Below are 27182 nucleotides of genomic sequence, written 5' to 3'. Positions count from 1 at the left end.
AACAACCACAAAAAAAACTTTTGCTTTACTTCATTTTGTTTCATTTTTTGTTTCAGTTTGAATCGCTGGCAAAACATGGACCTATGAGGATAAGTTACGAAATCAGGCTGCACGCAATAAAAAATGAATTGGGCCTCGCCCATCCGGTCGTCAAAATTAAAATGGCTGACTTCGGAAAGTAACAGCCTCCCAGAAAAGCTCAGCTCCCTCCCACAATTTTTTGCGTGATTCAAAATGGCAACTCTCGTCAGCAACGCTCACAAAAAATGATGCCGTGCTCAAAATCTTCGAAACAGTTGTAAGTGTGTCATAATAGCAAGGCTTCGGCTCTGTACCAACAAATGACATAAGAGGTTTTTATTTTTTCTTTTTCACCTGACAACCAAACACATCAGTTGAATAGGGTTAGCCAGTCATCACATCAACAAAATTATTCGGTCATCGGTATAATTTTTTCATCCATTTCGGCCAAGGGTGATTTTCGTCAAGAATAAGCCATCAAATGTCGGCTGATGTTGACTTGTGCGGTTATTGGCATTCATTGTAACGGATACAATAAATTTAAATACATCGATAAATTTAACAATAAGATTTAGTTTATTTACAAAATGTACACTATAATACAGGACGCAAAAAATCTTGCAGCTCCAGTTTTCATCCGAGGAGAAAGGATCAGTAAGTTGACGCTTGAAATAGTAAATAAAATAAGAATCGCTTCCTAAAAAAAATCTATTCATTGCTATTTATCATAGAAATACACACAGGCTGTGTCAACAGATCTTAAATAACATGAGTCACAGAGGGAATGAGAGGTAAAAAAATAAAACTAAAAATATAAAATCGAAACCTACAGCTTAGATACCGAATTTCAAAGTGAGTAAATACTCGCTCACAGTTTCCTTTTGTTACAATCACTTAGAGAAGATATGATACGATCAGTGGCGAGGCATCAATGATCGATTATCGATGTTTTCCCGTTTGAACCTATGGTAAAGAATCGATTATTGAGGTGTTCTTTGCGAAACCTCTGTTTATCGATCCTTTTCCATAGGTTTAAATGACAGGTCAAACGATAAATCGCTAAGCTTGCCACGCCACTGGATACTATTTCAGTTCATGCTATACTTCTGAGATTATGAAGTTGCGTGAAATAAGTTTTTGAATGAAAAATCAGTGACAAAAATAGAGGGCATTATTACTTTACTCTCCTTTCACAATAGTCGGTAATTCTTTGTATATCCTAGTATATTTCATAGATTTATGCGTGAGATAAAATTTGGAATCATGTTTACTAGTGGACGGTGACGAATATAATATTCCTGTTAAAAGATTAGCGTTCAAACTGAAGAGCAGACCAATTTGATATATCAGTTCTGACTGTCATTCTACGATGAGAAAGTTCAAGATACTCTAATTCCGTCCAATGTATTTGTATTTTATTGTGTGTTTTTTCACACCTCGTGTGAACCTCATGTTTTTTTCGATGCGGCTCATAACAGTAAAACCGCTGTGTCGCGGTTTGCTTCGCAAGACCGTTTAAGCGTACCCGGGAGAAACAGATGAAAGTGCGAATGATGCCAAACTTCATCTTATGAGATGCGAATTTTCTCGCAATGGCGTGCATTTCTTTCTTCGAATTCTTTTTTTTTTGTAAACATTTACTCTTAATTCGATCTCATGTTACCGAAAGTATCACCGAAAAAACAGTGAAGTGCGAATTTAACATTCTGGACGTAAAAAAAAGTGTATGCAAGAGCTTATAAAAGGCTGAATTAATGAATTATCCACCACAGCAGTTATTTTTACGTATTGGCATCGCTAAAGTAACTGCTTGTAGCGGACAATTCAGCATTTTATGAGTTCTCGCACCCTTTTTTACACACAGAATGTTTAATCAACTTTTCTTTTCGGTGATCAAGAGCAGTTTTTCATAGAATTTCTTTGAATAAATGGGGTAATTCGACAACAAAAAACACTCATACCGCCGCTCTTTTGACGTAAGGGCGTATCTCAATATCAACATGAACCCTTTTTTACATTTAAACCCATGCTTTCTGGGGCTCATCTGGATATCGAGATACGCCCTTACGTTAGAGAAGCGACGATACTTCATGCCTCCTTAGCGCGGTATAAACTACTGTTCTAAGGAAGAAAGCCGTATGAAAGTTCTAGAGTTGTCGAATTTTCCCCGATAAAAAATGTATTTTTGACGACTTTCAGGCATATTTTCCTTTAAAATTTTCAGATGTCTAAGATTAAATTGAATACAAAATTGTCCGAAAAATTTAAAGAAAAATATTCACGCAATTTTCCCAATAAATTCGGTTTTCATCGAAGGAAACTCGGCGACGTCTGAAGGCTCATACGGCGTTCCTCCTCAGCGCGGTATATAGGTTATCGTGATCCTATCGAAAAGCGACCAAGAAGAGCGACAGAACGGCGAGCAGGATGATGCTTATCGAAATGTGCTGAGCGCCCGACGTAACCCGAGTGAAATAGGGGAGAGTGTCGAGAGGTGCAGGGTAATCTCGGAGCCAGACGGGACCCTTGATGACAGGCTTATCCGCTTTGACCTCATCCCGCCACTCACCGCTCGGAAGGTATATATCCCGACTCCTCGCTCCTTCTTCGATCACAGGCGCCACCAAAATCTCCTCGCCCAATAGGTATTCTAGACACACAAATGTTCCATTAAACTGCTTGCTTTACTAATATTTAAAAGGAAAAATCTGAACAATGACTTATAACGGCGCTACGCACCGTAGCAGCCGCTCTACGGGCAAAAAAAGCGAAACGCCTTCAATTTGGCGCGTATGCAACGAGCACTACCCAGGAGCTTGAATAGTTGTATCCAAACGTTTGGTATTCTGCCTGTAGGTGCCGCTCTACGAGCAAAAAAGAGAAAAACGCCTTCAATTGGGCGCGTATGCAACGAGCACAACCCAGGAGCTCGAATAGTCGTATCCAAACGTTTCGTATTCTGCCGTCCAGAACAAAAATGCCGCAACTAAACTCAATGTCTACATTTTTTCCAGCACGTACTGCGCTTACACAAGAAAGTTCGATTGCCACAAGGCTTCATTTTTTCATCTTTAGTTCCTAATGGTATGACGGAGTTGTATTAAAGGAATGAATGATGAATATATATTTGTTAGGTTTTCTGTAAAACAGCTTTTTGTCAGGAAAAAATTGAAAAAGTGTCGGTTGCAGATACGACGTTTTTATTTTGACGGCAGTATTTTACACACTAACCAATGCGATATTGCGTTTTGATGGTCGAGTGCAAAATCGAAACACATACTGTACTATTTCTATTTAAAAGTTACTATTATCTCTAATCTTCATTGAAAGTATCGCAATTGTTTTAAAAATATTTGGTTTCTTTCGTCAGAGCACATTGAAAAGCATTGATTACATTTTAATTTAAATTTATAATTGAAGAAAACAGCCGAACCTGAATTGATCCCATGAGCTTCTTTGTTTGTAGGATCCACCCACCAAATAGGCATGTTGATCGGTTTTCCTGTTCTCACCGTTTCCTTCATCAGTTCTATGATTTTGTCTGCATAATCCTGGTGCAATTTTACAAACTTCTTGGTCAACTCAATGGTCTAAAATCAAATCAAAATTGCCAGTGAAGAATGCGGTATCGAGAATATGAATTATTCACCTAACCTCCGTCGAAATTTGCAAAACTAGTAATCTGCATATTTTCCATGGTATTTCTTATTTTCCGCGATGAAAAATCATTTGAACCTCTCATGAAGATCTATTTCCAAAACTAAATTGCCGTATTTTACTAGATTTTCATAAAAAGTATCCTTTTTGTAATCCTGCGTTTGAAGAATCCATGAACCTCCCATCATCAAAACGTAAACTACGTATTCGGGGTCTCCTCGAGGGAATGAGCTGTGTGAAGATGGACCATGCATACAACCATTGTGCACATGCCAGTATTTTGAAGTTTTTGATAGTACTCAGTTGAAAACTCACAATTGTGAGTTTTCCACTGACTACTATCCTGGCGTGCCGGAAAATTGAGACTTTTACATATCGATGGGTGAAACTCTCAAACCATGTATCTCGGTTTCCGACGTTGCAGACTTTCAGTCAAACTTTATTTTTAATAATGGAAAACTACTCAACGTCAACTACTCAACACACACAACAGTAAACTACTCAACGTTATTTCTCAAAGAGTCCGTGTCCTTCCCTCTCGATGCGGAGCAAATTCAACTTAACTCAAAAAACTTTAAGGGATGATATTGATTAGGTCTCTTTTATAAAAGTAAAATATAAGCTGAGATTTTCAAGTACCGCAAATGAGGTACATTGGAAAAAAAACACATTGGATCTAGAGTCCAGACTCTTGAAAACATTGACAAGATAAAATACTCTTGATTCAATCAGATTTAAGTTTAAATCAAAAGGAAATCCGCTTAAATCAAGAGGCTTGGTTCTTGATTTAAGCAAAAATCCGATTGAATCAAGATTATTTTTTCTTGTCGATGTTTTTAAGAGTCTGGACTCTAGATCCAATGTGTTTTTTTTTTTTTTTTTTTCCAGTGTACTTGGTTTGGGAGTTTCATGGTCGATGGGTTATAGGACATTTCGTCAACGATTTTTTGTCCGCCCCTGTTTTTTCCAGTAATTTACGTCCACACGTTTTTTCGGCACGGGAGTTTTGGTCCACTTGCCAGTTGAGACCCAAAGTTAATTGGCCCACATGTAAATACAGTACAAACGACAATTGCTCACGACGTTTTTGGATGAAAATGTAAAATGTCTTGAAAGAATGAGGGTTTGCTTGTTTTTTTGTTTTGTCTGTTTGGTCCAACAGAGAATAATATATAGTTGAGAGTTTTGGTAAAAATGGGGGAGCGTCAATTCCATGAGACAAAATTCACTAAAACTCTCTACACCTCTTTGGTGTAACAGGGCTTAATTATATTTTAAGTTTTTTCTCACCTTGTTATACCTGAACCGGATAAACCTCTACATTTGCCTCAGCTAAAGGCTCTTAGATTTTTCCAGTGTACGATAAGTATCTTGATTTATTTTGCGAGGAAAGATCTGTACCTTTAAAGGATGCCTGTCATTCTTCATACGTTCAATTTTGTATTATACTGTGCAACACCTCTGTTGTGAAATAGTTGCTTCACGGCGGGGCGGGCGGACAGCCCGAAACGTGCGTCAGCGCCTACAAACCTAAGTGGATACTTCAAGCATTGTGCAATGCGCGAAGTATCCACTTAGGTTTGTAGGCACCAGTGAGCCTCTCGCGCTGGCAGCTCGCCGGCTGCTCCGCTCTTTTAGGCTTTAATATTTATACTCGCATAGTCAGCGTTTTTTAAATCATGATTTTGAAATGTTTGCACACTCTGCATTGATTATTCTCATTTAATAAATTGATGGGGAAAAAATATGTATCAATTTATCAAAGGAGAATAATAATATAATGGGTGTGTTTTTAAATATTGGTGGTTCCGTGTCAAATTTAATGATTTCCAAAGCACTTTAATTTTTTCTTTTACATTTCGTGCTTTTATTGCGCTGCAGCGCTCAAATGCAATGCAAATGCTCAAAATTTGACGTATTTCACTCTAAAAGATTGATGTGCAAATGGGTTAAAACTAAAGATTGTGTGCTTCTTGGTTTTCTCCCCTCTTTCATTCATTTTTGCAATTTCTGTTGGCACAACTACGGCTTATTGAGATTAATTTCGCTTGAAAAAGGTTTTACAAATATTTGTCACGTTTTAAACATATAAATGTTTTCAAAATGAAACACAACGCCTCCTTCTCTCTCAATTTCTCATTTCCATATTGTCAATATAATTTCACATACCGACTAAAATATAACGCTTGGACCAAGTCACCGTTGCTTATTTTACGTGTGGGCGTAAACTACTGGACAAAAAATCGTTGACAAAATGTTCTGAAACCGGTCGATAAGTCCATACTTCCTCCATAAAGCGTCGCTCCTTTGACAAGGGCGTAACTTAATTTCCTTATGATCCTTGTTCTCGTATCTTCCTATACTTACCGGGGCTCACGTGGACATCGAGATACTTCTTAAACGTCAGAGGAGCGATAAAACGCACTACACGGAAAAAATTAAAGTGCTTATTTAACAATCCAATTGCTAAAAAAGTGACTGCGATGTTTCAATGTAGATTTCACAACAAAAAAACGCTACTTTAACCACCCCCGTGGTTAAATTAGCTTACAATAGTGGTTAAAGTAGCATATTTTTGTGGTGAAATCTACGTTGAAACACTGCAGTCACTTTTTCAAGGAATTGAATTGTTGAATCAGCAATTTAATTTTCTCCGTGTAGCTCACTCCCGAGGACCCAAATCAGCGAATATGAGTTTCTGCATACAAACCTCGGTATCATAATCCCAGGGCGGGATGGAAAACTGGATGACCGGGAGGAAGACGTTGATCTGCAAGAATCGGATGAACATCTCCTTGGAGACGTTGTCTCCGTTGTAGCCGTTGCCGCCGACCATGTCCGGCATGACGAAGCGGTAGCCGCTCAAGTTGAGCACGAACGTCGTCGTCATGATGCTGGCCATTCCGTTCTTCTTGAAGCCCCACACCGATTCCCGGTCGAGCATCCGCAGGTAGATCGCCAGGTCCTGCGTCCGCTTCCCTACTCGCGCCTCCACCATCTTCCCGAAGTGGGATGCCGTCTTCGCGTACCTGCCAGAAAATATACGCTTAGCAATCACTTGTCTAAAGTGCCAGATACATCTGTGAGCTAGACGCGCGTCTTAAGTAGAGTACCTTTATACTGAGAGTCAAGACAATTCGGCTCATGGATGTCACAAACGGGAAAGATTACAGAAATTGAACGTTTTTTGTAATCTTTGATCGGCCCATTCTCAAGTGCCTTTCTCCGATCCTCCTCTCATTCCGTTTGTTCCTTGCCGAACCCGTAATTCCCTGGTCCATTCCAGATTATAATCTTTGCAATTGGTGTAAATGTAATCTTTATTCCCGTTTGTGACACTGTGGAGGCCTAAAATACGGGAACCAATCAGAAATGGATTCAAATTGTCTTGACTCTCAGTATAAAGGGACTCTAGTCTTAAGCAGTGAGTAGGCCTTCAACCGTGTTCGGCCATCTCCGTGGCCAATCAGATTGCAGTTCGCCGCGCCGCGCCGCGCCGCCCGTAACTCGCTCAAGGATCGGATAGAGCACTTATTATAGGGAGAGTATGGACAACTCGAAATATGCAGCTATTAGGGCCCAAAAGGGTAACCTTTGAAAACGAAAAATGCCACTGTCAATCTTTAGACTCCAATATCAAACGAAAATGGACAAGAAAATTCATAAGAAAGCATTCTTCCGCAAAAATGAGTAAGTTTATGGAAAACCTAGTCAAATACGTGCTTTACCAACGACAGTTCCCAACAATTGTGACTGTAAATCACTCTGGACAATTTGAATTCATAGATTGCTCACCCTTTTGGGGTCTAAGAGCTCCATCACCTAACCTCAAAATTATTGACAAGTCCATACCCTCCCTATATAGGTACTCTAGGATCGGATCCTGCTTTTCGCGCCTATAGATGAGCGTCTAGCAAGCAAGTGTATCTGGCGCTTTAAACTTTCATTATTTAAGTCAAATTTGAAACCTTAAAATAAGGTCACCATCGTTCCATTGAGAGAGGATGTTGTGGAGTACCTCTATACGCAAGGACTAGCGTATTTTTCGGGCTGAAGAGTCAAACTCCATCAAAATTATTCACTATTTGGACGTATTTCTGTCAAACGGAACTATGTGCATTAAGGTATGAGCCCTGAGACCCATAAGAATATATGCATAACAAGGCTCATCTAGTAATGCACATAGTTCCGTTTGGCAGAAATACGTCCATTTAACTGACGTGACTCATCGCACGCCAGTTGGGCCTTTCCAGGTGCCCAAGCATAGAGAAAAAAAGGAGGTGTTTGCATCTTGAGGTTCGTTTACCCTGTGACGTAGGTCGTCACAACCTGGCCAGCGAAATCCGGAATTCGAAATATGAAAAACGGACCATAATGACCGATTTTTTTACTTAAATCAACTCATTATATCATTTCAAGCACTTTTTATAGGATGACTTTGTTCCTTAAATTACACCATTTCCAAGAAAATCGACAGGATAAACGTCGCTGTACCGACCTACGTCATCAAATCATCAAAAAATGTCCAAGATGCCCGAAATGCAAACACCTCCTTTTTTTTCTCTATGGTGCCCAAGAGGACCCTCCTTAAAACGTTTTCCGTTGGCGAAGACTTACTCTCGGACAATTGTCTCTGGCGCCTCCAATTCCGGGCCACTGGACATGATGGGGATCTGCGGCGAGAAACTGCTCTCCCCGCCATCAAACTTCAAGGAGTCGATGCCGGTCTCTGCGAGCATGTTTTTGAGCCGGTTCTCGTACCACTCGGCGGCGGCCGGGTTCGTGAAGTCCACGTAGCCGGCGCCCTGAACTCCCCCGTTCCACCAAGGCGTCACCGTGCTCCCCAAGTGGTTCTTCACCAAGTATCCCTTGCTGGCCGCCTCGCTGTGAGTCCCTTGGCAATCGCGGTTGATGAACGGGTGCACCCATAGGGTCGTCCGGAAGCCCATTTTGTTCAGTTGCCCTACCTGTCAAACGCCACAAAATCAGAAACAAATTATAATGTGAATTTTCAGAAAAATTGATGCATGAAGGCAAAAGAGACGGAGAAGCTTTTCCCAGAAAACCGTAAAAACTGTGACTTTTTGGAGGCGGAAACAATTTGCCTATGCTAAAGTTTATTTTACAGCTTAGGGCCAGTGAGATTAAACCTAAAAATTTAAAAATTAAAGTCAATATTTTTACGAGGACTTTCTGGGGGGTAGAGGGTGGGGGTGGATTCATGCTCCTTCATACGAACTTCTTTTTGTTGTCGTAAATCCCAATAGGATTGTGCACACTTCAATGCTATGACTTTGAGGATTTTCCAGGAGGACACAATCATTGTGGTAGGAGAAAAATTACAAAATTCTTGTAAAATAACATTCTATTTTTCCTTTCCAAAGATATTCAATATTTTGAGAAATTAATTTCCTCTTAGACCTTCAAAATTTAGTTTTTGCTGATTTCTTCCCGTTTCGTTGAATGGAGTCTAAAGATTCCTATATCAGTGCCACTAATTCGGTTCGGTCAATACATGCACTTTTATATTTTTGATCCCAAATGCCTCGATTTTACTTGACGATTTTTAATGAATAAAACATTTGTAAAAGTTTTTAGTCATCTCCACATGGCTCTGTATGAATCCGTTATGTAATATACATACCTATATTTTGCTCAAAAATTTGGAGCTTTTATAGAATGGCTAAGCTAGTTTGATTTTGGCACATACTTTTCTTTTCTAGAGGGTCACAAATTATTATTTTTATTCGAGTAAGTAGAAATAGGTAAGTGAAATTACTTACAAAGCCTCGAATGTTGGGGAACTGAGTCTTGTTGAAAGTGAGACTACCGTAGCATGTTTCCCAGACGTCATCGATCTCGAGTTGACTGTAGGTGAAACCGCTGTCTTTGATGCGCTGCGCGAATTTCAGCACCACTTTATCGTCGATGGCGTACTTGAAGCTGGCCCAGGTCGACCAAATCGGATGACGCACCATCAGTTCATCCGGGTGGTCGGACGGCTTCGGGATGAATCTCTGGATGACGAACTCGTGGGCCGCTCGAGGATCCGCAAATTTGCACATTGTGTATTTCAGTTCAGGAGCGCCTTTCCTAAAACACGAGGACCAAATGGACTACATTTTGCAATTAAGAACTATAAATTTCGGCCCGGTTTAGGAAAAACGTATTTGCCATTAGTTTCCCTATACACAAAAGTGTTTTTTCAGATGAGTTAGAATTTATAGCTCCAAATTGCAAAATGCAGTCCAAATGCAGGTAGAGGGAAAAAATGGTGCTTTCGCAATGCTCATTCCGCATTTCGCAATGCGGCTGATTTGTGAAATTGATAGACAAAGTTACAGAAAATTAAGACATAGGTAGTACTTTCTCCGATTGATTTTTCGCGCTATAATTCGTTTTACCAAATATCATCTACCATACAAGTTATCGCAATTTTAAAATTCGGGAACGCTCGTTATGTCATTTCCCGAAGACGTGCGTCTTTGAAAACACAAAAAATTAACAGTACGCTACAAAAATACCCCCTACACAAAGTTTCAGCTTCTTATCTTATGACAATATAACGAGGGGTTCCATCAATTTGAAAGAAAAAAAATGGCAACTTTGGGAGCGCATATGGCTCACTTATAAAGCGTTTTCGGGTGTCTGAATACACGGGGGGGGGGGAGCCGTATATTGAGCCGAAAAATCTATCCTGAAAGTTGAGTACGTTAACTTCTAAACACCCTGTATGACCTGATATTGACAAGGACTCACCTCAAGTAAGGCGGAGCATGCCTAGCCATAAGACAGAAAGAGTGAGCCCGGTGGTTGTTCTGGTCGATGAAAAGCGGGACGGAGGGGTCGACGTAGATGAGGAACCCGGCCGAGTTCAACCAGTAGGGCTCAGCGATGGCCATGCTGTCCAGCTCCTTGGTGACGTACGAGTACTCCTTGTAAACGATGCTCTGGATGGGCCAGAACTGGTCCGTCTGCTCGGGGCCCCCGAACCAGTGGTGCGGGCGCAGCTCGAAGCAGTCCTCCAGGGTGTGGTTCCACTGCGTCGCGCTCCAGGCCACCTCCACGCACCGCTCCTCGCCATCCAGGTTCCGAAGCTCCAGAGTGGTGTGCTGGCCGAAGACGAGCTTGTTCGCCGAAAGCTTGCGCACGCTGCGCGGGTCTATGCCGTGGTGCTTCAGCTGAACGCCCAGCTCGATCGGGGCCTCCATGCCTTCTGGAATTACGAGGATAAAAAGGAATGCACAAATGGAGGGTATAGTGATTTGATCGACATCAAAAAATGAAAACGTGAATCGATTGACGTGAATCAATTGACAAATTATTAAAAAACCGGTGTCGATTCGATCGACATGAATCGATCAAAAAACCAAAAAGTGAACCAATCGACGTGATCTGATCGACAAATCCGTAAGTCGATCGACAAACCCGTGAATCGATCGACAAACCTGTGAGTAGATGGAATTTTGTCGACCGAATCACGTTGCTCGGTTCACGTTTTGGTTCCTTAATCGATTCGTGACGATCGAATCAATACCGTTTTTTGTTTTAAATTAATTACCGATCGATTCACGTCGATTGATTTACGTTTTCATTTTTCGATCGATTCATGTCGATCGAATCCATACTCCTCCTGTACCCATTACATACATTCAAATGGAGGTAGATATTGCGCGCAGCCCACTCATAAGCAGGTGCTGCACTCCAGTGAAAGAACAAGATAATAATATGTAAAATTTGAAGTAATCATGTAATCAGTTGTTCATAATTGTTGAAGAATACTTCGTATCGTGAAATTTTGTTTACAGTGGTCTGCTTGATAATGGTATTGGCAAGCTATGTCTATTTAATGTTGAAAAATTCGTTATTCGTTCTGTTTTGTATGTTGTAACGCATGTAATTAAGCTCTGGTGATGACTATAAGTAGGAAAGCCTTTAGAAATAAAATAAGTTGTAACTTTACAAAGCTTTGGTTTCTTCAGTCACACATTATAATATGGTGATGTTTAGTATCAATTCACTGAATATTAGATTTGTAGATTATGATACACAGAAAACAAGTGTTAGACGTCATTCCCTAAAACTGTGGTACTATACCCCAATTTGTTGAATGGTACGGGCATTTCAAATTCATTTTGGTAGTAGCGCAACATTTGGGTTAGTAACCTATTTTGTTGAGGTACTGCCACAATTAATTGGAAATGACCAAGCCAGGACTGAACCCCTCCTACCTCAATTTTTCGTGTATTGCATTTAAAACGCATTGCACACACTTATCCCTAGACCATCTATACCTACACCTTAGGCCACGAATTGGGAAACTCGAACAAATGTAATGATGGTTACATTACAAAATGCATGTTTTTATTACGTGATTTAAACATCTGTAATGTCCCTATTTTTAATGAAGAGCAACCAAAGTATCTTCTTGAAAAGCCTTGGAAAATATTTTTAAATGAGTCAAAACATATTTACAGAAACTTTTTTCATGTTTTGTTGTTTTGGTTTCTTATTAAAATGATTAATCATAAGCAAATATTTGCAACGCAACAATTGAAAATACTTGTTTTTTAACTTTACCATTTGATACGTGTAGGCGTTTCATGGTCAAAAATAAGACTTTTGCCCCTCTATTTCGTTTTCAAAAAGTGCTTCAGTCAGAGTTTCAGTCCCCTGCCTCAATTTTTGTTAAAATTACTGATTTATTATTTTTTATTACTTATCATGAAGTCTGAGAACTCCTCTCCTTAAATTCTATAGCCGTTGATTCACTCAAACCCTCAAAAATATATTAACTTCAAGTTAAAGGGAGATTTTAGGGGCCTCTCAATTTTTAAGAACAAAAGGCTTAATTTCCTCCTCGGGTCCCCCGAAATCTTAATGGTATGTAACATTACCATTCACATTTTCAACAATCAGCATGAATAAATTTAGTGTTAAAAACTATTGGTAGCTGCCATCATTCAAAAGTTTAGGTTCAAAACCGTAGCAGAAATCCGAAAAAGAATGGCAAATTTCCCCCAAAAATGTTAAGCGGGCTAGAGCTCCGACTAGAGACACTCGCAGGTTGAAAAAAAAATTATTTATAGCAAAAAATCGGTTTTTCATTTCAAAATTTTTCAGTAATAAGTTTATAGATTGACATTTTAGTTTTCTAAAAAAAGGGGGAAAAGAAAAAAATACTCATAATTGCTGAAATCTACAACAAATCAGAGCAAATCAGAACCAGCGACTAAAGATTCGCCCTGGAAATACATAAATACAACAATACCTGGCAGTTCCTGGAAATCCAAAGTCGTGAAGCTAGGATCGACCATGCCGGCCTTTAATTTATCACCATCCATTCTAAGGATCAAATTCTCCACTTTGATGTTTTCATATTGAGAGGCCGAGATGCAGACTGCGCAGAGCAGGAGAAGAAAAATAGTGGTGTAACCTCTGCAGGGGTGAGCCATGGTGGTACACATTAATTAATCTACGGTTTAATTTTCAATCTTCACCTCGTCTTTCTTGTATGAGGAATGTAGAAAACTGATTTTCACCTTGTTTCAATTTCTGAGGAACACTGAAAACAAAAATAAATCAAAATTAATAAGGGTTGCACTTTCAAGATTTTCCGGCGTTGATATAAAGGTTCAATGTTATGATTATCCCAATAAAACATGAGTTAGGCGTACCATAAAATACTGCAATTTTTTTGGAAAAATCCCTCGAAGATAGAATGGATCGCATTTAGCAAAAAGGAACCAGCACGATCACTGTGTTTTCAAAATCGTGGAACTTCTCATTTTCTTTTATGAATACTCAATATATGAAGAGTATTAAAATTATTTCCCTTTAAAATTGATGGTTTTTGGCGGGAGGCCAAAGCTATTTGCTATTCTGGGAGGATTTTTAGATAATTATTGAGAAGCAATATTTTCACAACACTATAATCACGATGATTAATTTTTGCTAAATGCGATCCGAATAATATTTTTTTCTTTGAAACGATCAGTTTAATGAATACCATTTTTTTAATGATATATTTTTTAATTTTAATAGGTGAGGAAAAAGTAAAAAAGAATGAAAATAAAAAAAAGGAAGAAATGTATTCATAGTTGATAATTTGCATAAGACCTCGTTAATAGACTTTGAACATGTATTGACAAACTGAGAACGGATTTCTAGCATCCATTTGTTAGGTACATGGCATTATTTTAACACCTCAATTTTTTCAAAAATTCCACTGAATACCTGCTTCATACACCGGTACTGCTATATTGGTTCGATTTGAATAATTTACACATATATCTCGCTTAGAAATATTGTTATACTTGAAAGAACACAAGGAATTTTATCGTTCGGATTTTTTCCATGTATTGACTTCGAAAAAAGTTGAAAACTTTTTTTCTGTAAAAACATATTTTGTTCCTAAAAAAAGAAAAAAACCGCACAATACGAGAAACATAGAAAACGATGCAATTAGAAGAATTATTTACATCGGGAAATAATACTGGAAAGCCAATCTTGAATACAGCGCAACGTCCTCAATCCTGGAGACCTGGAAATATCGACTCATTCATTGCAAGCACGAATTCCGTCCGGTTACGAAACGGACACTGGTCTCTGAGGACCTAACTTTTGAAAACTTATAGCTGCAATAGATAAGCGTCGGTGATTTAAGTGGTAGTAAAGTAGTTCCTAGGGCAAATAAATAAACACTCTCAAAAATATTACCCAGATAAGTTGGCGATGTGTCAAAAATCTGTGCCAGAGGCAGGTCTTATCGAGTGTTTTATTCGACATCACCGAGACAGATTGGGCTCTCGACATTGTAGATCTGCATGTGGGCGACCGAATATTTATTTTACATGCGGATTCAACTTGAAATTAATCCATTCAAAGATAACAAGAGACCGAGAGTGTACCTCCTTCGCTTACCCTTTTTACCCGAGTGCAACAAAGCATGAAGATTAGTTCTAATGGAAATATTTAGAATAAAACATGAACAACTGATTGCGGTGCGATGCACGTGTCCTTTGAACAGAGTACTGGTGTTATGTATGTAACTGCTATTCTCATTATAGAGAGAAAGAGTTCATTAGAATGAAAAACAACTTAATTAGCCAAAAAACACATAATAAAAGAACAACTTAATTTGGGAAAAGGCTGCAAAAAAACAACAAATGATAAACAAACCGGGACGTTTCAAAAGCAGCTCATTAGAGCAGATATTTTCTGAAGGGTTATATGCTGTTTGGTACAACACTAGTTACAACCAATCAGGGAGGCAACCGCAGGCGCTTTTCGAGTCAGATTGAATTTATGATCAGTGCGAGCCTCCTGAAATCTCTGCTTCCAAGCCCGGAGAGATTGTATAAATCAGTCCGAGCTAAGAATCAGAAAAATCAGGAGGCTGGGTCCTGGGTTGCACTGATAATAGGTTCAATTAGACCCGAAACGCGTCTGCAGTTGCCTTCCTGGTTGGTTGTAACTAGTATCGCACCTAACAAAATAACTTGAGAGAAAATATGATTTCGAAGAGCATTTTATTTTCTCTTTATAATAAAAAGCATCAGTTTCATGCCCAAATTTAACGCACTTAAGCAAAATTACGAACACTCTAAATGCTATATTCTTATATGTGGTGGAAAGAAATAATTGTTCTTGGGGATCTGAAGAATGTTTTGGGAATGTTGTTGTGTGAGATCTTCCACGCGAAGGAAGGACTTCAGTACTCATTGTTTTATTTTGTAATAAAATATCAAAAATATGCATTGGATTGAATTCAAAAGTGAAATTGCGAGGCAGTCTCTCCATGTGGATGAAAACCAGCTACAGGGTTATTCAAAAGTTACGCACCACTGGCCATAACTTTAGTTCTAATTATGATATCGATTTGCGGTTTGTAGTGTCCTTCCTCATATCGAGGGGGAAACTTTTTGAGGTACTTTTCAGTTCTTCACCCCCCCAGGGGGAGGGGGGGCGGGGGGCAACTCAAAAATTTCAAATGGCAACCCCCATCATGTGATACATCGTTAGAAAGAGCATGAAAAAAGAAAATTTTTGGCGCAAGCCGGAAGTCAATCTGACCCCCCTGTCAAAAGTTAGGGGGGTCCAAAGGTTATTTAGGGGGTCCGTACCTTCATTTTTTAGAGTAGCTTCGGCGACTCTTGGACATACCGTTTCTCTTTTCAAAGAGTCCTCGAATACTCCAAGTCTGATACCGAAGTCTTCATATTGCCCCCGGGCCACCATAGCCCCCCCGTAGGGGGGGATGGGCCTGTCACAATGAAACATTGCATTAAAATGCGAAAAGTCACAGGAGAGCTTCAAACTTAGCATCAAATCCGAGTGGAACTTCTTGCCAATGTTAACGCAAACGCAGCCTGCGACTTTGAAGTGAGTTTTCAAAACTCTTAGCCCCCTGCCCCCCCTCATTTTTGGTTGCAGAGCGGGTAAAAACCGGGACATTCACTACAAATAATGCCCGGAACTAATGTCAAACTTGAGGAGGACCCTTGAAACGTTGCGATCAGTCGGAGCATTGAAATACAAGGACTGCCACCCCCTTAAAGTACGGAAACATCCAAAACACCCCCGCTGCCCCCCTCATTTTTCGTTGCGGAGCGGGAAAAAACCGGGAAAATCGCCAGAAATGATGCCCGAAACCACTGTAGAACTTGACGAGAACCCTTGAAACGTTGCGCTCAGTCGGAGAACTGCACCACAGGAACTGCCGCCCACTTTAAGGACGGAAACATCCATAAAAACCCCCGCTGCCCCCCTCTTTTTTCGTTGCAGAGCTGGTAAAAACCGGGGCATCATTTCTGGCGATTTTCCCGGTTTTTTCCCGCTCCGCAACGAAAAATGAGGGGGGCAGCGGGGGTGTTTTGGATGTTTCCGTACTTTAAGGGGGTGGCAGTCCTTGTATTTCAATGCTCCGACTGATCGCAACGTTTCAAGGGTCCTCCTCAAGTTTGACATTAGTTCCGGGCATTATTTGTAGTGAATGTCCCGGTTTTTACCCGCTCTGCAACCAAAAATGAGGGGGGGCAGGGGGCTAAGAGTTTTGAAAACTCACTTCAAAGTCGCAGGCTGCGTTTGCGTTAACATTGGCAAGAAGTTCCACTCGGATTTGATGCTAAGTTTGAAGCTCTCCTGTGACTTTTCGCATTTTAATGCAATGTTTCATTGTGACAGGCCCATCCCCCCCTACGGGGGGGCTATGGTGGCCCGGGGGCAATATGAAGACTTCGGTATCAGACTTGGAGTATTCGAGGACTCTTTGAAAAGAGAAACGGTATGTCCAAGAGTCGCCGAAGCTACTCTAAAAAATGAAGGTACGGACCCCCTAAATAACCTTTGGACCCCCCTAACTTTTGACAGGGGGGTCAGATTGACTTCCGGCTTGCGCCAAAAATTTTCTTTTTTCATGCTCTTTCTAACGATGTATCACATGATGGGGGTTGCCATTTGAAATTTTTGAGTTGCCCCCCGCCCCCCCTCCCCCTGGGGGGGTGAAGAACTGAAAAGTACCTCAAAAAGTTTCCCCCTCGATATGAGGAAGGACACTACAAACCGCAAATCGATATCATAATTAGAACTAAAGTTATGGCCAGTGGTGCGTAACTTTTGAATAACCCTGTATAACACTGTTTCATCATGTAATTTTTTTCGGGAGCACCTATTCAGCCACCACTGTGTCTTTGAACGCAGTGCTCTGTGGTGACAAACATGTCAGCGATTGAAGGGGCTTTGATGAGCTTCTTCATGGAATTTCAATATAATTTTTCAAAAATGCAATTTACAAAAATGCTTTCTCAAATCGTGGATTGATTAATATTCATAAACATACATTTTATAGGATAACGAGATAAATGCAATTTCAGACAAAATTGTGATCATCATCAACTTCCATAGCCCGTGGCGGTAAAATTAGTTAGGTTTATATGATTCATATGAGTTATTTAATGCAATATTCAGCTGATTGTCCTTACATGAAACACTTTCTTCCACGCATCTACTGATCTACAGCTCAAAACTTTACTCACCTATCGCGTATTAAAATACTAACCGGAGCTTCTTTAGGGTTAACTGTTCCATTGGTTCTTTTCTGTGCCTCTTGAACCGAAATCTTTTAGGTCCTTAATTCTTTCTTTTGTTCGATACCAACGATAGTGCATTTCTAACTTTCAGGAATCACAACCTATCTCTGAGCCACCACGGACACTTGGAAGTTGGAACGCCTTCAAAACAATATGTAGACTACAATCGATACTCGCATTGATAGAGCGGGCTTTGCTTTAGGTTATTCCTTGCTTGCGTTGATTTCTTACATGACATTTGCGTAGCCTTGAATAGTTCAGGTTGGCGAAGAAACCACTTATCGTACACACGTATTTTGGAATCGGTTTTTAAAAAGGTCCGTTCTTGATCATTTTGCTTCCGCACAAAATTTGTGAGGATAACTCTTGAAAGACAAAGACAAATCTCATGAAATTATGTGCAAAAACCATGATAAGACGTCTTTAATAACTAAAAGCAAATTTATAAATTAACAGAAAATCTGCCGCTTCGCAAACCAATATGTAGAGTATTAAATTTTAACCATCGACATGTATATCGGTAGAATACAAAATAGCCATGATGCGATAGAATACAAAACGAGACAATACCATACAAAATGATAATTTTGAGTGTAATAAATTTGAATCTGTACGGTAAAAAAAACGGTCGAATGCCCCGAAAGTTGTAAGAGGTTATAGTACATACAAACTTTAGATATAGGTCTACAAATGCATCGTAAATAAAGAATCAGACAAAAACGGAAAAAGGAAAAAAATCGAGGGTCGAAAGTATTTTTTCCAAAAACTACCCTTACAATATTCCCAATAACCGAGTCAAAGTGACCCAACTATCTCTACTGAGATAGTTGCAGTGCGAGTGCATACGAGTATTAGATACAGGTCTACAAATACATCCTAGAAAAAGAATAAAAAGATCAATGGGGAAAAAAGAAATAAAGTCGGGTGTCGACTGAAGATAGGAGAGACGTATTCAGGCCTCTTTTTTTAACTTTTCACCCTAACCTGAACGACATTTCATTTGCAGCATAGAGGGGAGCATTGAGAGTTCACGCCTCGCACCCTCGCGCCTTCAATTTCGCAGATGCAATGCGGACATCCATCAAGCACGAATAGTCGTATCCCTGCGCCGTCATCAACGCGCGATCTTTCAATCGATATCTTACTTATGTGGTCAAAGTGGAAACAGTAAATTAAGAGAAAAAAGGTGCATTTTGGATAAGTAGTCGATCTCACGATGATATTCAAAGTATTTCTCAATCTATTGTATGTATTGAAACTGACGCAGTACAGCGTAATGTAATAGTCATAGGTAATTTTTAGACAAATTTTGAAAATTTAGAGTTTACAAAAAAAATCAAGTGACTACTCAATTTTTTTGTATGTCTTGCAAATCCACCATAAGAAAAAAAAATTAATTAAGATGCTTCATTTTAATCTTAAGAGCTACCCATCTCGTCATGTTTATCATAATCCATTTTTGTAAAACTGTAATTCGTCAAAAAAATGAGGTCAGAGGAAAGGATTGAAGTGAGTTGCATGGAATTTTATCCAGAGCTCACGTTGAAACCAGTAAGTATTCTCGTGTAATCCTTTGAAACTTGAGTATCCCTTGACTTAATGGGTAAGGCATATTTTTGATTGGAGTTGTCAGATAAGGCAGATAAAGAAGCAACAAACAAGAAAAAATGACACAACCAATCACATGCATGTGCAAACTGCTACCATTTCGTCGTTGCCAGTCAAAAGAACGCAACTAAATTTCAACATGGCCAAATTTCCTTCCATAATATTCATTGTTACTCGAAAATTGTTGATCATTTTCTTCGAAAGTTGCACATACTTTTCAATGAATTATCGTCAGAAATCGGTGAAATTTTAAACAAAGATTGCGTTGTCATTTTTGTGTGAAAAAGAGGAATTGTATAATTAGATTTTGAAACCTGAGAGTGGAGATACGCTCTTTCGTCTGAACGACGCGACGATGTTTGAAGAAAGCAGCATCATCTTACCATAACACGAACTCTTGAGTGAAGTGGAGTGTTTATTTTTCAATCAACGCACGCACTTAAGCTTTGGAAACTACCGACGAATCAAGTTTCCACATTTGCGACAAAAAATATTTAACGCAAGAAACAAAATACCAAACGTTGTGCTTAGGTTTGTAATTGATCGAAAATGTTGGCACAGCAAAATAAAATATTCTGCACATCGATATTCAAGATGAAGAATTGACCCCAGTTGGTAATATATGAACGGTTACACTTGGTAAAACGTATTTTCTATTTCCGTGTATTTTGCAGGCTACAACTAATGTCAGATTAGCAAAAGTTTTGGCAGATTACACCGTTTTTCGAAGATTCGTATGCCATACAATAAGCGCATTTATTACTATCTGTGATTCTCTATCTCTTTCCTCTTAGTTTTTTATTTCCCAAATACCAGGATAGTAAGAAATGTCGTTTTTTAAACATAAAAAATCCAAAAATACTAGTTCGCATCTAAAGCCATAAAAAATGGACACATTTTTCTTTTTTTACATTCTTTGGTTTTCAGTTCTTGTTTTCAAGTAACTATTTTTCTTAAATTAAATCCGACATTGCTAAAAATTAGCAATCTTCGTTCTAATTTGCATGAAATAATTCTTTGAGATACCTTTATCAGGAAAATTATTCCATATCCTCTAAACTTTTTTAGACTTATAATATCGCTCTCCTACATCAAATATCCACAGTCGGTTGTTTTGACCTCATAAAATCTTGAAGTATAGACCTTCCTCATTTTCAGTTCGCAATTAATATACCTATCAGCAAGTATGCCAGTCATTGTTCCGCAGGATCCATGAATTGTTAAAAGTCCCTAAAAGAAATATAATTTTCATCGTCGCACGGAATTATTGTCATCCATGACAGCTATTCATGTCTAATAATTATTTTTGTAGTATAACAAAAAATGGAAGGCGCTCTATCTTCGAGGATACTGGCAGTGCTGCAGGCTGCTCGCTACAGCCAGCGCCGTGGGGATGCAGCGGCGAGGTGAGTGCCAGGAAAGTCAAAACGCCTTCAAATCCGTGCGTATGCAACACGGACATCCACGGAGTTCGAATAGTTGCATTCAGGCGCTATGATGAAACTCGTTCTGTGTTCGTTAAATGTGCTACGAAGTGCGAGCACTTTACCGGTTCTTCTCATACCTTATAACTTAATTCCACTATTGCCTATTATGGCGATGAAGTAAAATATTACTTATTTTTATCGAGACATTGTCGATTATTAAAATGCTTTGTTTTTTTAAATGTATTACTATGATGCTCTCCTGAAATTGCGCTTTTAAATAGCGTTCACAAACACATTTACTAAAGTTTTGTGGTCGTTCCTCTTTTAAATTTTCATGGCATTGCAACCAGATTTCTAACACAGCTAAACTTTGTCTTATTGTCTCTTTTCCTCCTCCAGTTTCAAGGGCAGTTTCAAGGCGTAAGGACTCTTTGTCTTCACCATCCCAAATGCACACAAGTTCATCTCCGCCTCCGGCATTTTGCCGCCACGATGGCTCACAAGCGCGAAAATTTCTGCCTAACAACGAAGATATGTGGTTCTACTCACAACAGGACTGAACTCATTTGTCTATTTTAATGCGGTGTCAATGCCATAGTCACGATGGGATGCAATTCAGTCGAAGCGGATGCATGAAGACTTGTGGTCATCAGTAAACATATTTAATACATTTTTGTGACCCCAGCGTGCAAAAGGAGACTTCCATAAAGGAATAGGTATTGCTCCCTGAAAATATGAGAGAACCCCGAGTGGTTGACGTGAAATACGTTCTGAAGAAAATCATCGAAATATTTACTGCTTCGCCACGTTTACCGCACGCAAGTGCAACGAATAAATCTCTCGTTGATTTTCCTAGCAATTTCATCTTTTATTTTTTTGCATTAAATTGATCTGTCGCTCTCGCTCCTTCTCTCTCCCCCCCCCTCTACCTCTGCCTTTCCCTCTCTTTTGGCAAACAGATGCAGAATTGAATTTATCGACCTTGAAGTGTTCTTGGGTGCAATTTATTTTTGCTTTGATATTTATTCCCCTACACTTTGATCATCTGCCAAACGTGTGGAAGATAAGTAATAATTTATGTGTTGATTTTAGACTTGTTATCTTTCTTACAATGCGTTGTTAATACTTATCGCTCATTATCAATTGTCAACGGTCACAGAGAAATGGAAAAAAATCGCACATGCCCGTCCATGCAAACAGAAATCCTAGTGTAGGGCGAAAAATTTTCAGGGGCCCTACTTTTTCAAAATTGGATTGAACTCTTTTTTTTTAACAAATTTTTAGAATAGGTAGTCAATTAGACATATAATTATCAAAAATGTTTACTGTATAACCCCGATAATTGTTTTTTTAAAGGTATCTATTGAGTTGAGACTCTACAGTCTACACCTTGCAGGAGGACTTTTACGGGGGAAGTGTAAGTGCCCCTGTGGCAGAGAGCCCCCCAAAAATTAAAAACAAAAATATTGTAAAACCTGTAAATGATTTGTATATTTTAAATATGAGTCAGAAAGAGCCCCCGTTGGTAATTCGTGTATGTAAAAACGATCAGTAAATCTCGAAATAAAGTAAATACGGCAACTTTGTCCTTTTATGTGCGTTACCGAGAACTTCGCTATAATGCGCGCCACATTTCCAATTTCGTTTTTTTCAATATTTTGCGTTTTTTACGGCTTTTTATACCCAGACTCGCCGTGTCTGTGATGTTCTGCAGTTGCACGAGATGTTTTAACCTGTCCTTGAAAACACCTCCACAGATGTTCCGATTTATTAGGTGCGAGTTCATGCGAGGTGAGCAGTGGTGCGGCGTGCTTTGCGATCTATCGATTTTTCCTCATTTGAAGCTACAGTGAGGAATCGATTATTAAGGTGTTCGCTGCGAACACCCTGTTTATCGATACTTTTCCATAGGTTTAAATGACAGATTAATCGATATATTGCAAAACACGCCACGCCACTGGTTGCATGGATCTGCTTCTGCAAATTTCAAAGATACCTCTCCATCTCGTTCCTCTATTCCACCTTTGATATTTTAGAGTTTCTCCAATTGCGCACAGTGAATCATGTCAATCAGAGAGGTCAGACAAGAAATGTTGAACTAAAACTGTAAATTTTGATGTTTAATTCGTCACATTTTCAATTTTAAGGAATGTTTCTAAAATAAAATTTCACGGGAAAACCAATGGAACCACTTTTGGAACCTCAAAGCTTTATATAAACGGAATTATAAGGGTTTAAGTTTCCAAATTTTGTCCAACCTCTCCTATCGACTCGATCCGCTGTGCTACGTCTCTTCTCGATCGTCGTGTCTGCGTCAAAGCACTAAGAACACTTTCATGGCCCATTTTTTATGCGAATGGAATCTTCCACCCAACTGATTAGGCAATAGTGAATAACCCATCGATCGACAAAAAATCTTCAGGTACAACTGAATTTTGGTTCGTACTTACTGGAAACCAAAGTTGTCAGTCTTACTAACCTAGGTTTCGATTATAAAACCGAACTTCGGCGCAGACAATTGGAGTTTTCAGTAAGGAATACGAATTTTAGAGTGGGTGATAAAAAATGTTCCTTTGAATTAACCATCGTGTTTGAATGTATGACCCCTAAAATTCTCAAGGTTTCCTTTTTTCAGAGGCCCAAAACATGTACACGATAAACATGTTCATAATAGTCTTTCAAAAGAAAGATTCCCTCGGCATTTCTCCATCCATTTTATCCCTCGTCTTCCCCTTCTTAAAACTTGGAGCAAGATATTTTCATATTGTCAGCATTTACCTCAATCCAACGAACTCGTTGGCTTTGCGATTTTGAAGCCATCCTGTTTTCAAACTTCGCCAACCTAGCTACCGTTCCTGAATCTTCCTATCCCCCCCACACACACACACACATCAACCTTTCGATATAAATTATTGAGAGTCATAAAAATTACATGAAAATCTTATACATTGAGCAGAACCCTGTCTTTTAAACCGTTGGCAGAAAAAAATTATATGCTTTGAGCGTTCTCTTGCATCCTATGCATCTGGTCCATTCAAGCTAAATCAGCAGGAGAGAGAGAGAGAGAGAGGAATAATTTAATTTCACAATGCGCGCTACCATTTGAACAAGAGCGTGTCACGCAATTTTTAAAAAAAAAACATCTGCCGCATTAAATTCTTCCACGTATTTTTCTCGAGGAATTCTCCACGAGACATTGAATTTATTTTGTGGAAATGAATTACATTCTTCCTCGCTCTTCTATTTATTTTTCTATTCTATTTTTCGACGGAATAGTGGATAAAAAACCAACCTCTGGCTTCTATCAACTAATATAAGGGTCAATACTGATCATGGAAATAATATTTTTAACTAGAATGTTAGGCAAAAGTCTATCTTAATTATTTTATCACCTAAAGCTCATAAATATTATATCGATAGCGGTGTTTCTCGCGAGGGGTCCGAATGACAACAACTAATATCAAATATTAGACGGTTTATATTTTTAAAAGAAATCAGGTGTACCGATTCTTCTGAAACCTTGATTTCCTCCGAAGTATAAAGCAGATTCCCTGAAATATTTGAAAAAATAATTGCAGCAACCGTTCTCTTGTAAGACATAAAAAGTCAAACCATACAATTTGGCAATAGCTGGTGTCACTGAGTTCGCTTCTGAAAAGCACTGCCATAAACTCGGGCCTCTTAGATGCTGAACGACAAAAGAAATGTTGCAAGTGTGAGGAATTTGCGATTTGGCTAATGATTCATACGTAAAAGTTCGCGAGAAACACGATGGTGCCACTGGTTTTCTCTGAAATCATCTCCCAAGCTCAAAAAAAGCTCTCAAAGTGAGGCCAAAATGGAGGAGATATCCCGCCCATTGGCAGGGCTGCCATTTTCTTTGGGGACTCCAAAACTGAAAACACGGCAACCCTGCTAATGTATTTGCTCCCTATCTTTGCATGGAGAATTTGTTTTGATGTAGAGGTGGACTCTCAGGGTAGGGCGGGATATCCGATATCCCCTCCATTTTGGCCTCACTTCGAGAGCTCTTTTTGCGCTTGGGAGTTGATTTTAGAGAAAAACCAGTGACACCATCCTGTTTCTCGCGAACTTTTACCCAAGAATCAATTGTCAAATCGCAAATTCCTCACATAAATGCAACATCTCCATTCTTTTGACACGGTCATCAAGGGATTGCATATTTAAAGTTTTGAGAGAAATATTGGCGCATTCGTTAACGATTGTTACCACAGAATTGATTGACCATGCTGCGTTCAGCACTACACCTCTTTGTAGTAGATTATAGCCCAAATAGGATCCGGGTCTGTAGCCCACCGAAGATACAGAAAATAATTATATACATTTTTTTACGATAAACCGCGCAGAAATCGTGATGAGAATCTCAAAGAATTCTGAAATACACTCCTCAAAGGGCACAAATTCCAAAGTCCTCACAAGAATTTTTCACGTATTTCGCGATTGTGGGCACTTTTCTGTTTTTTCGTTGCCTGGAGTCAGGTTTGTTCCGACAGAAATGTAAGAAAATCTGACCTAAGTACACTAACAACCTTTTCGAATAGTACAAACGGATTATTTCAGACGTTTCAAAGCATCTGCCTTTGCCTTTTCTTCTAGATAAAGATTACAAAAATCTTAGGAACGGAACAAATGAAGTGTTTATGGTGGATTGATAACAGGTCACAGGGCTTTTGGTAAACTTAATTTAGGATTTCTTTGTCCTCTTTCTAAGCAAACCTTGCATAATTAAGATACAACTCTTTCAAGGCAAAACTACGTAGTTGCCAGAGACAAATAAGGATAAAGTGTCGATGAGAGAAAGGAAAATTTGAAAATGTGTTATAAGAACCAGGCAAAATGTCCGTTTAAGAGTGGATTTCAGCCTTTCTTAATGTTGTCATTGTGTTTTCCGAGCGGATTAACATTGAATAATTACATCCACCTGCAAAAAATTTATTTATCTCATCGTGCCACAATACTATACTCCTCAACATTGGCGGATCTAGCAAATTGGCGACATCGTTTTTCTCTATTTAAACCTAAAGAAATGTATCGATTCTTGGAGAGGCCAGGTGCTCCGACAAGACTGAATTTTTCAACATACACCGAAAAAAAAAGTGAAGTTGTTTCAACATTCTGGATGTAAAAAATATGTGCGAGAACTTATGAAATGCTGAATTACCCGCTACGGCAGTTACTTTAGCGATGCCAAGATGTAAAACTAACTGATGTGGTGGGTAATTTAGCATTTATGAGTTCTCGCTCACTTTTTTCTACATCCAGAATGTTAAATCAACTTCACTTTTTTTTTCGGTGTATAGGTTTAAATGAGAAGGGGGGTTTGGTGTTGCCAAAATTGCTGGATCCGCCTCTGCTCCTCAACTGCGTTTTTCCGCGCAAATTCGACCGCTCATCACTGATGTGAAAAACTGAAAAACAATGACGAAAAAATAGAGAGTCTCTCTAAGCAGGAGCAACTTTTTGTGCTCAATTCCAAAAACCTGGAAATGTCATTAAAAATTACTAAAATGTCATGAAGAGGCTTCCATTTAACGTTTCAGCTCGTTTAAAGCTGCTTTTGGTGACACATAAGGACTGAATGACATTCGTTGTTTATCATAATACAATATTCTTTTTTACATGCTAAAATTGTTATCACCAGAACCAACTTTTGAGCTCAAGCTATGTGCATTATGACGGAAGGTTTTTCCCTACGAAGTTTCATTTTAATCTTATTTTAAGGAATTTCTCCAATTTTAGGGAAAAGGGACACATTAAAGAGGACTTCTTGACCCTTGGGTATAGAAAGACTAAACTTTTTGGGGGTATAAAAAATGAGGTGCAGAAGCCATGAGTTGATAAATGTCTGTAGTATTATGTCACCCAATAGCCATAATCGGGCAACCCCGTAGATATACTAGTTTTTACTGTATGTCAAGTGTGGCGGTTTACATGTTGACCGCTCTGGTCGTATGAAAGAACCCGAAATTCAAAGGGAACCAAGAAATTCAGCCAATATATTTTCCTCAACTGGCGAATCGATGGCTAAAATATAAAACCCCGCTTTTCCGTTTGCGACGTTGTAGACTTCCGGTCATACTTAGTTTTCTCCGTGGAAAACTAGTGAACTTAATTTCTTGAAAACTTCCTTGATTTTTCTCGTCTGTTGGCAGAATATTCTGTATAAATTTTAAACAATGCAGTTGACTTTTTCCTCTCCGAAAAAATAAACTAGGAGCAGAGATTTTGAAACTCCGCTATAGAGATACGTGGTTTCCCACTTAGGCCATCGAAATGTAGCTCACCAAGGAACATTCATACCAAGCGACGTCTCTCATTATTTTCACATTATTTATTTGCACTTTGCATTATAATCTAT

General features: G+C 39.1%; 1 protein-coding gene across 2 annotated transcripts; it reads right to left on the bottom strand.

Annotated features, from left to right (window-relative positions):
* Window positions 1–574: 574 nt before the first annotated feature.
* On the bottom strand, window positions 575–14504 carry LOC109033527 (myogenesis-regulating glycosidase). 2 transcript variants are annotated; one of them, XM_072299333.1, is made up of 8 exons: window positions 14398–14504; window positions 12950–13243; window positions 10438–10894; window positions 9462–9771; window positions 8296–8645; window positions 6389–6707; window positions 3455–3611; window positions 575–2671 (listed from the first exon to the last, which is right to left on the bottom strand). In XM_072299333.1, the coding sequence occupies exons 2-8, from the start codon at window positions 13143–13145 to the stop codon at window positions 2406–2408; spliced, it is 2055 nt and encodes a 684-aa protein (XP_072155434.1). In that variant the 5' UTR covers window positions 13146–13243; window positions 14398–14504; the 3' UTR covers window positions 575–2405. The 2 variants fall into 2 exon arrangements, with proteins under 2 accessions (XP_072155434.1, XP_018901738.2); XM_019046193.2 differs by lacking the exon at window positions 14398–14504 and adding an exon at window positions 14160–14345.
* Between the last annotated feature and the right edge of the window lie 12678 nt (window positions 14505–27182).

This window comes from Bemisia tabaci, chromosome 4, assembly GCF_918797505.1.
Source record: "Bemisia tabaci chromosome 4, PGI_BMITA_v3".
Lineage (NCBI taxonomy): Eukaryota > Metazoa > Arthropoda > Insecta > Hemiptera > Aleyrodidae > Bemisia > Bemisia tabaci.
This window is presented reverse-complemented; position numbering and strand designations above follow the sequence as displayed.

Bases quoted from the DNA above. Each gene is read 5' to 3' on its own strand.
- LOC109033527 (XM_072299333.1), bottom strand. From the start codon at position 13,145: ATGTGTACCACCATGGCTCACCCCTGCAGAGGTTACACCACTATTTTT. The intron at 6,708-8,295 runs GTAAGTCTTCGC...ATTTTCTGGCAG, and splicing joins CCAGAGACAATTGTCCGAGA to GTACGCGAAGACGGCATCCC. The intron at 2,672-3,454 runs GTTCGGCTGTTT...TTGTGTGTCTAG, and splicing joins AGCTCATGGGATCAATTCAG to AATACCTATTGGGCGAGGAG.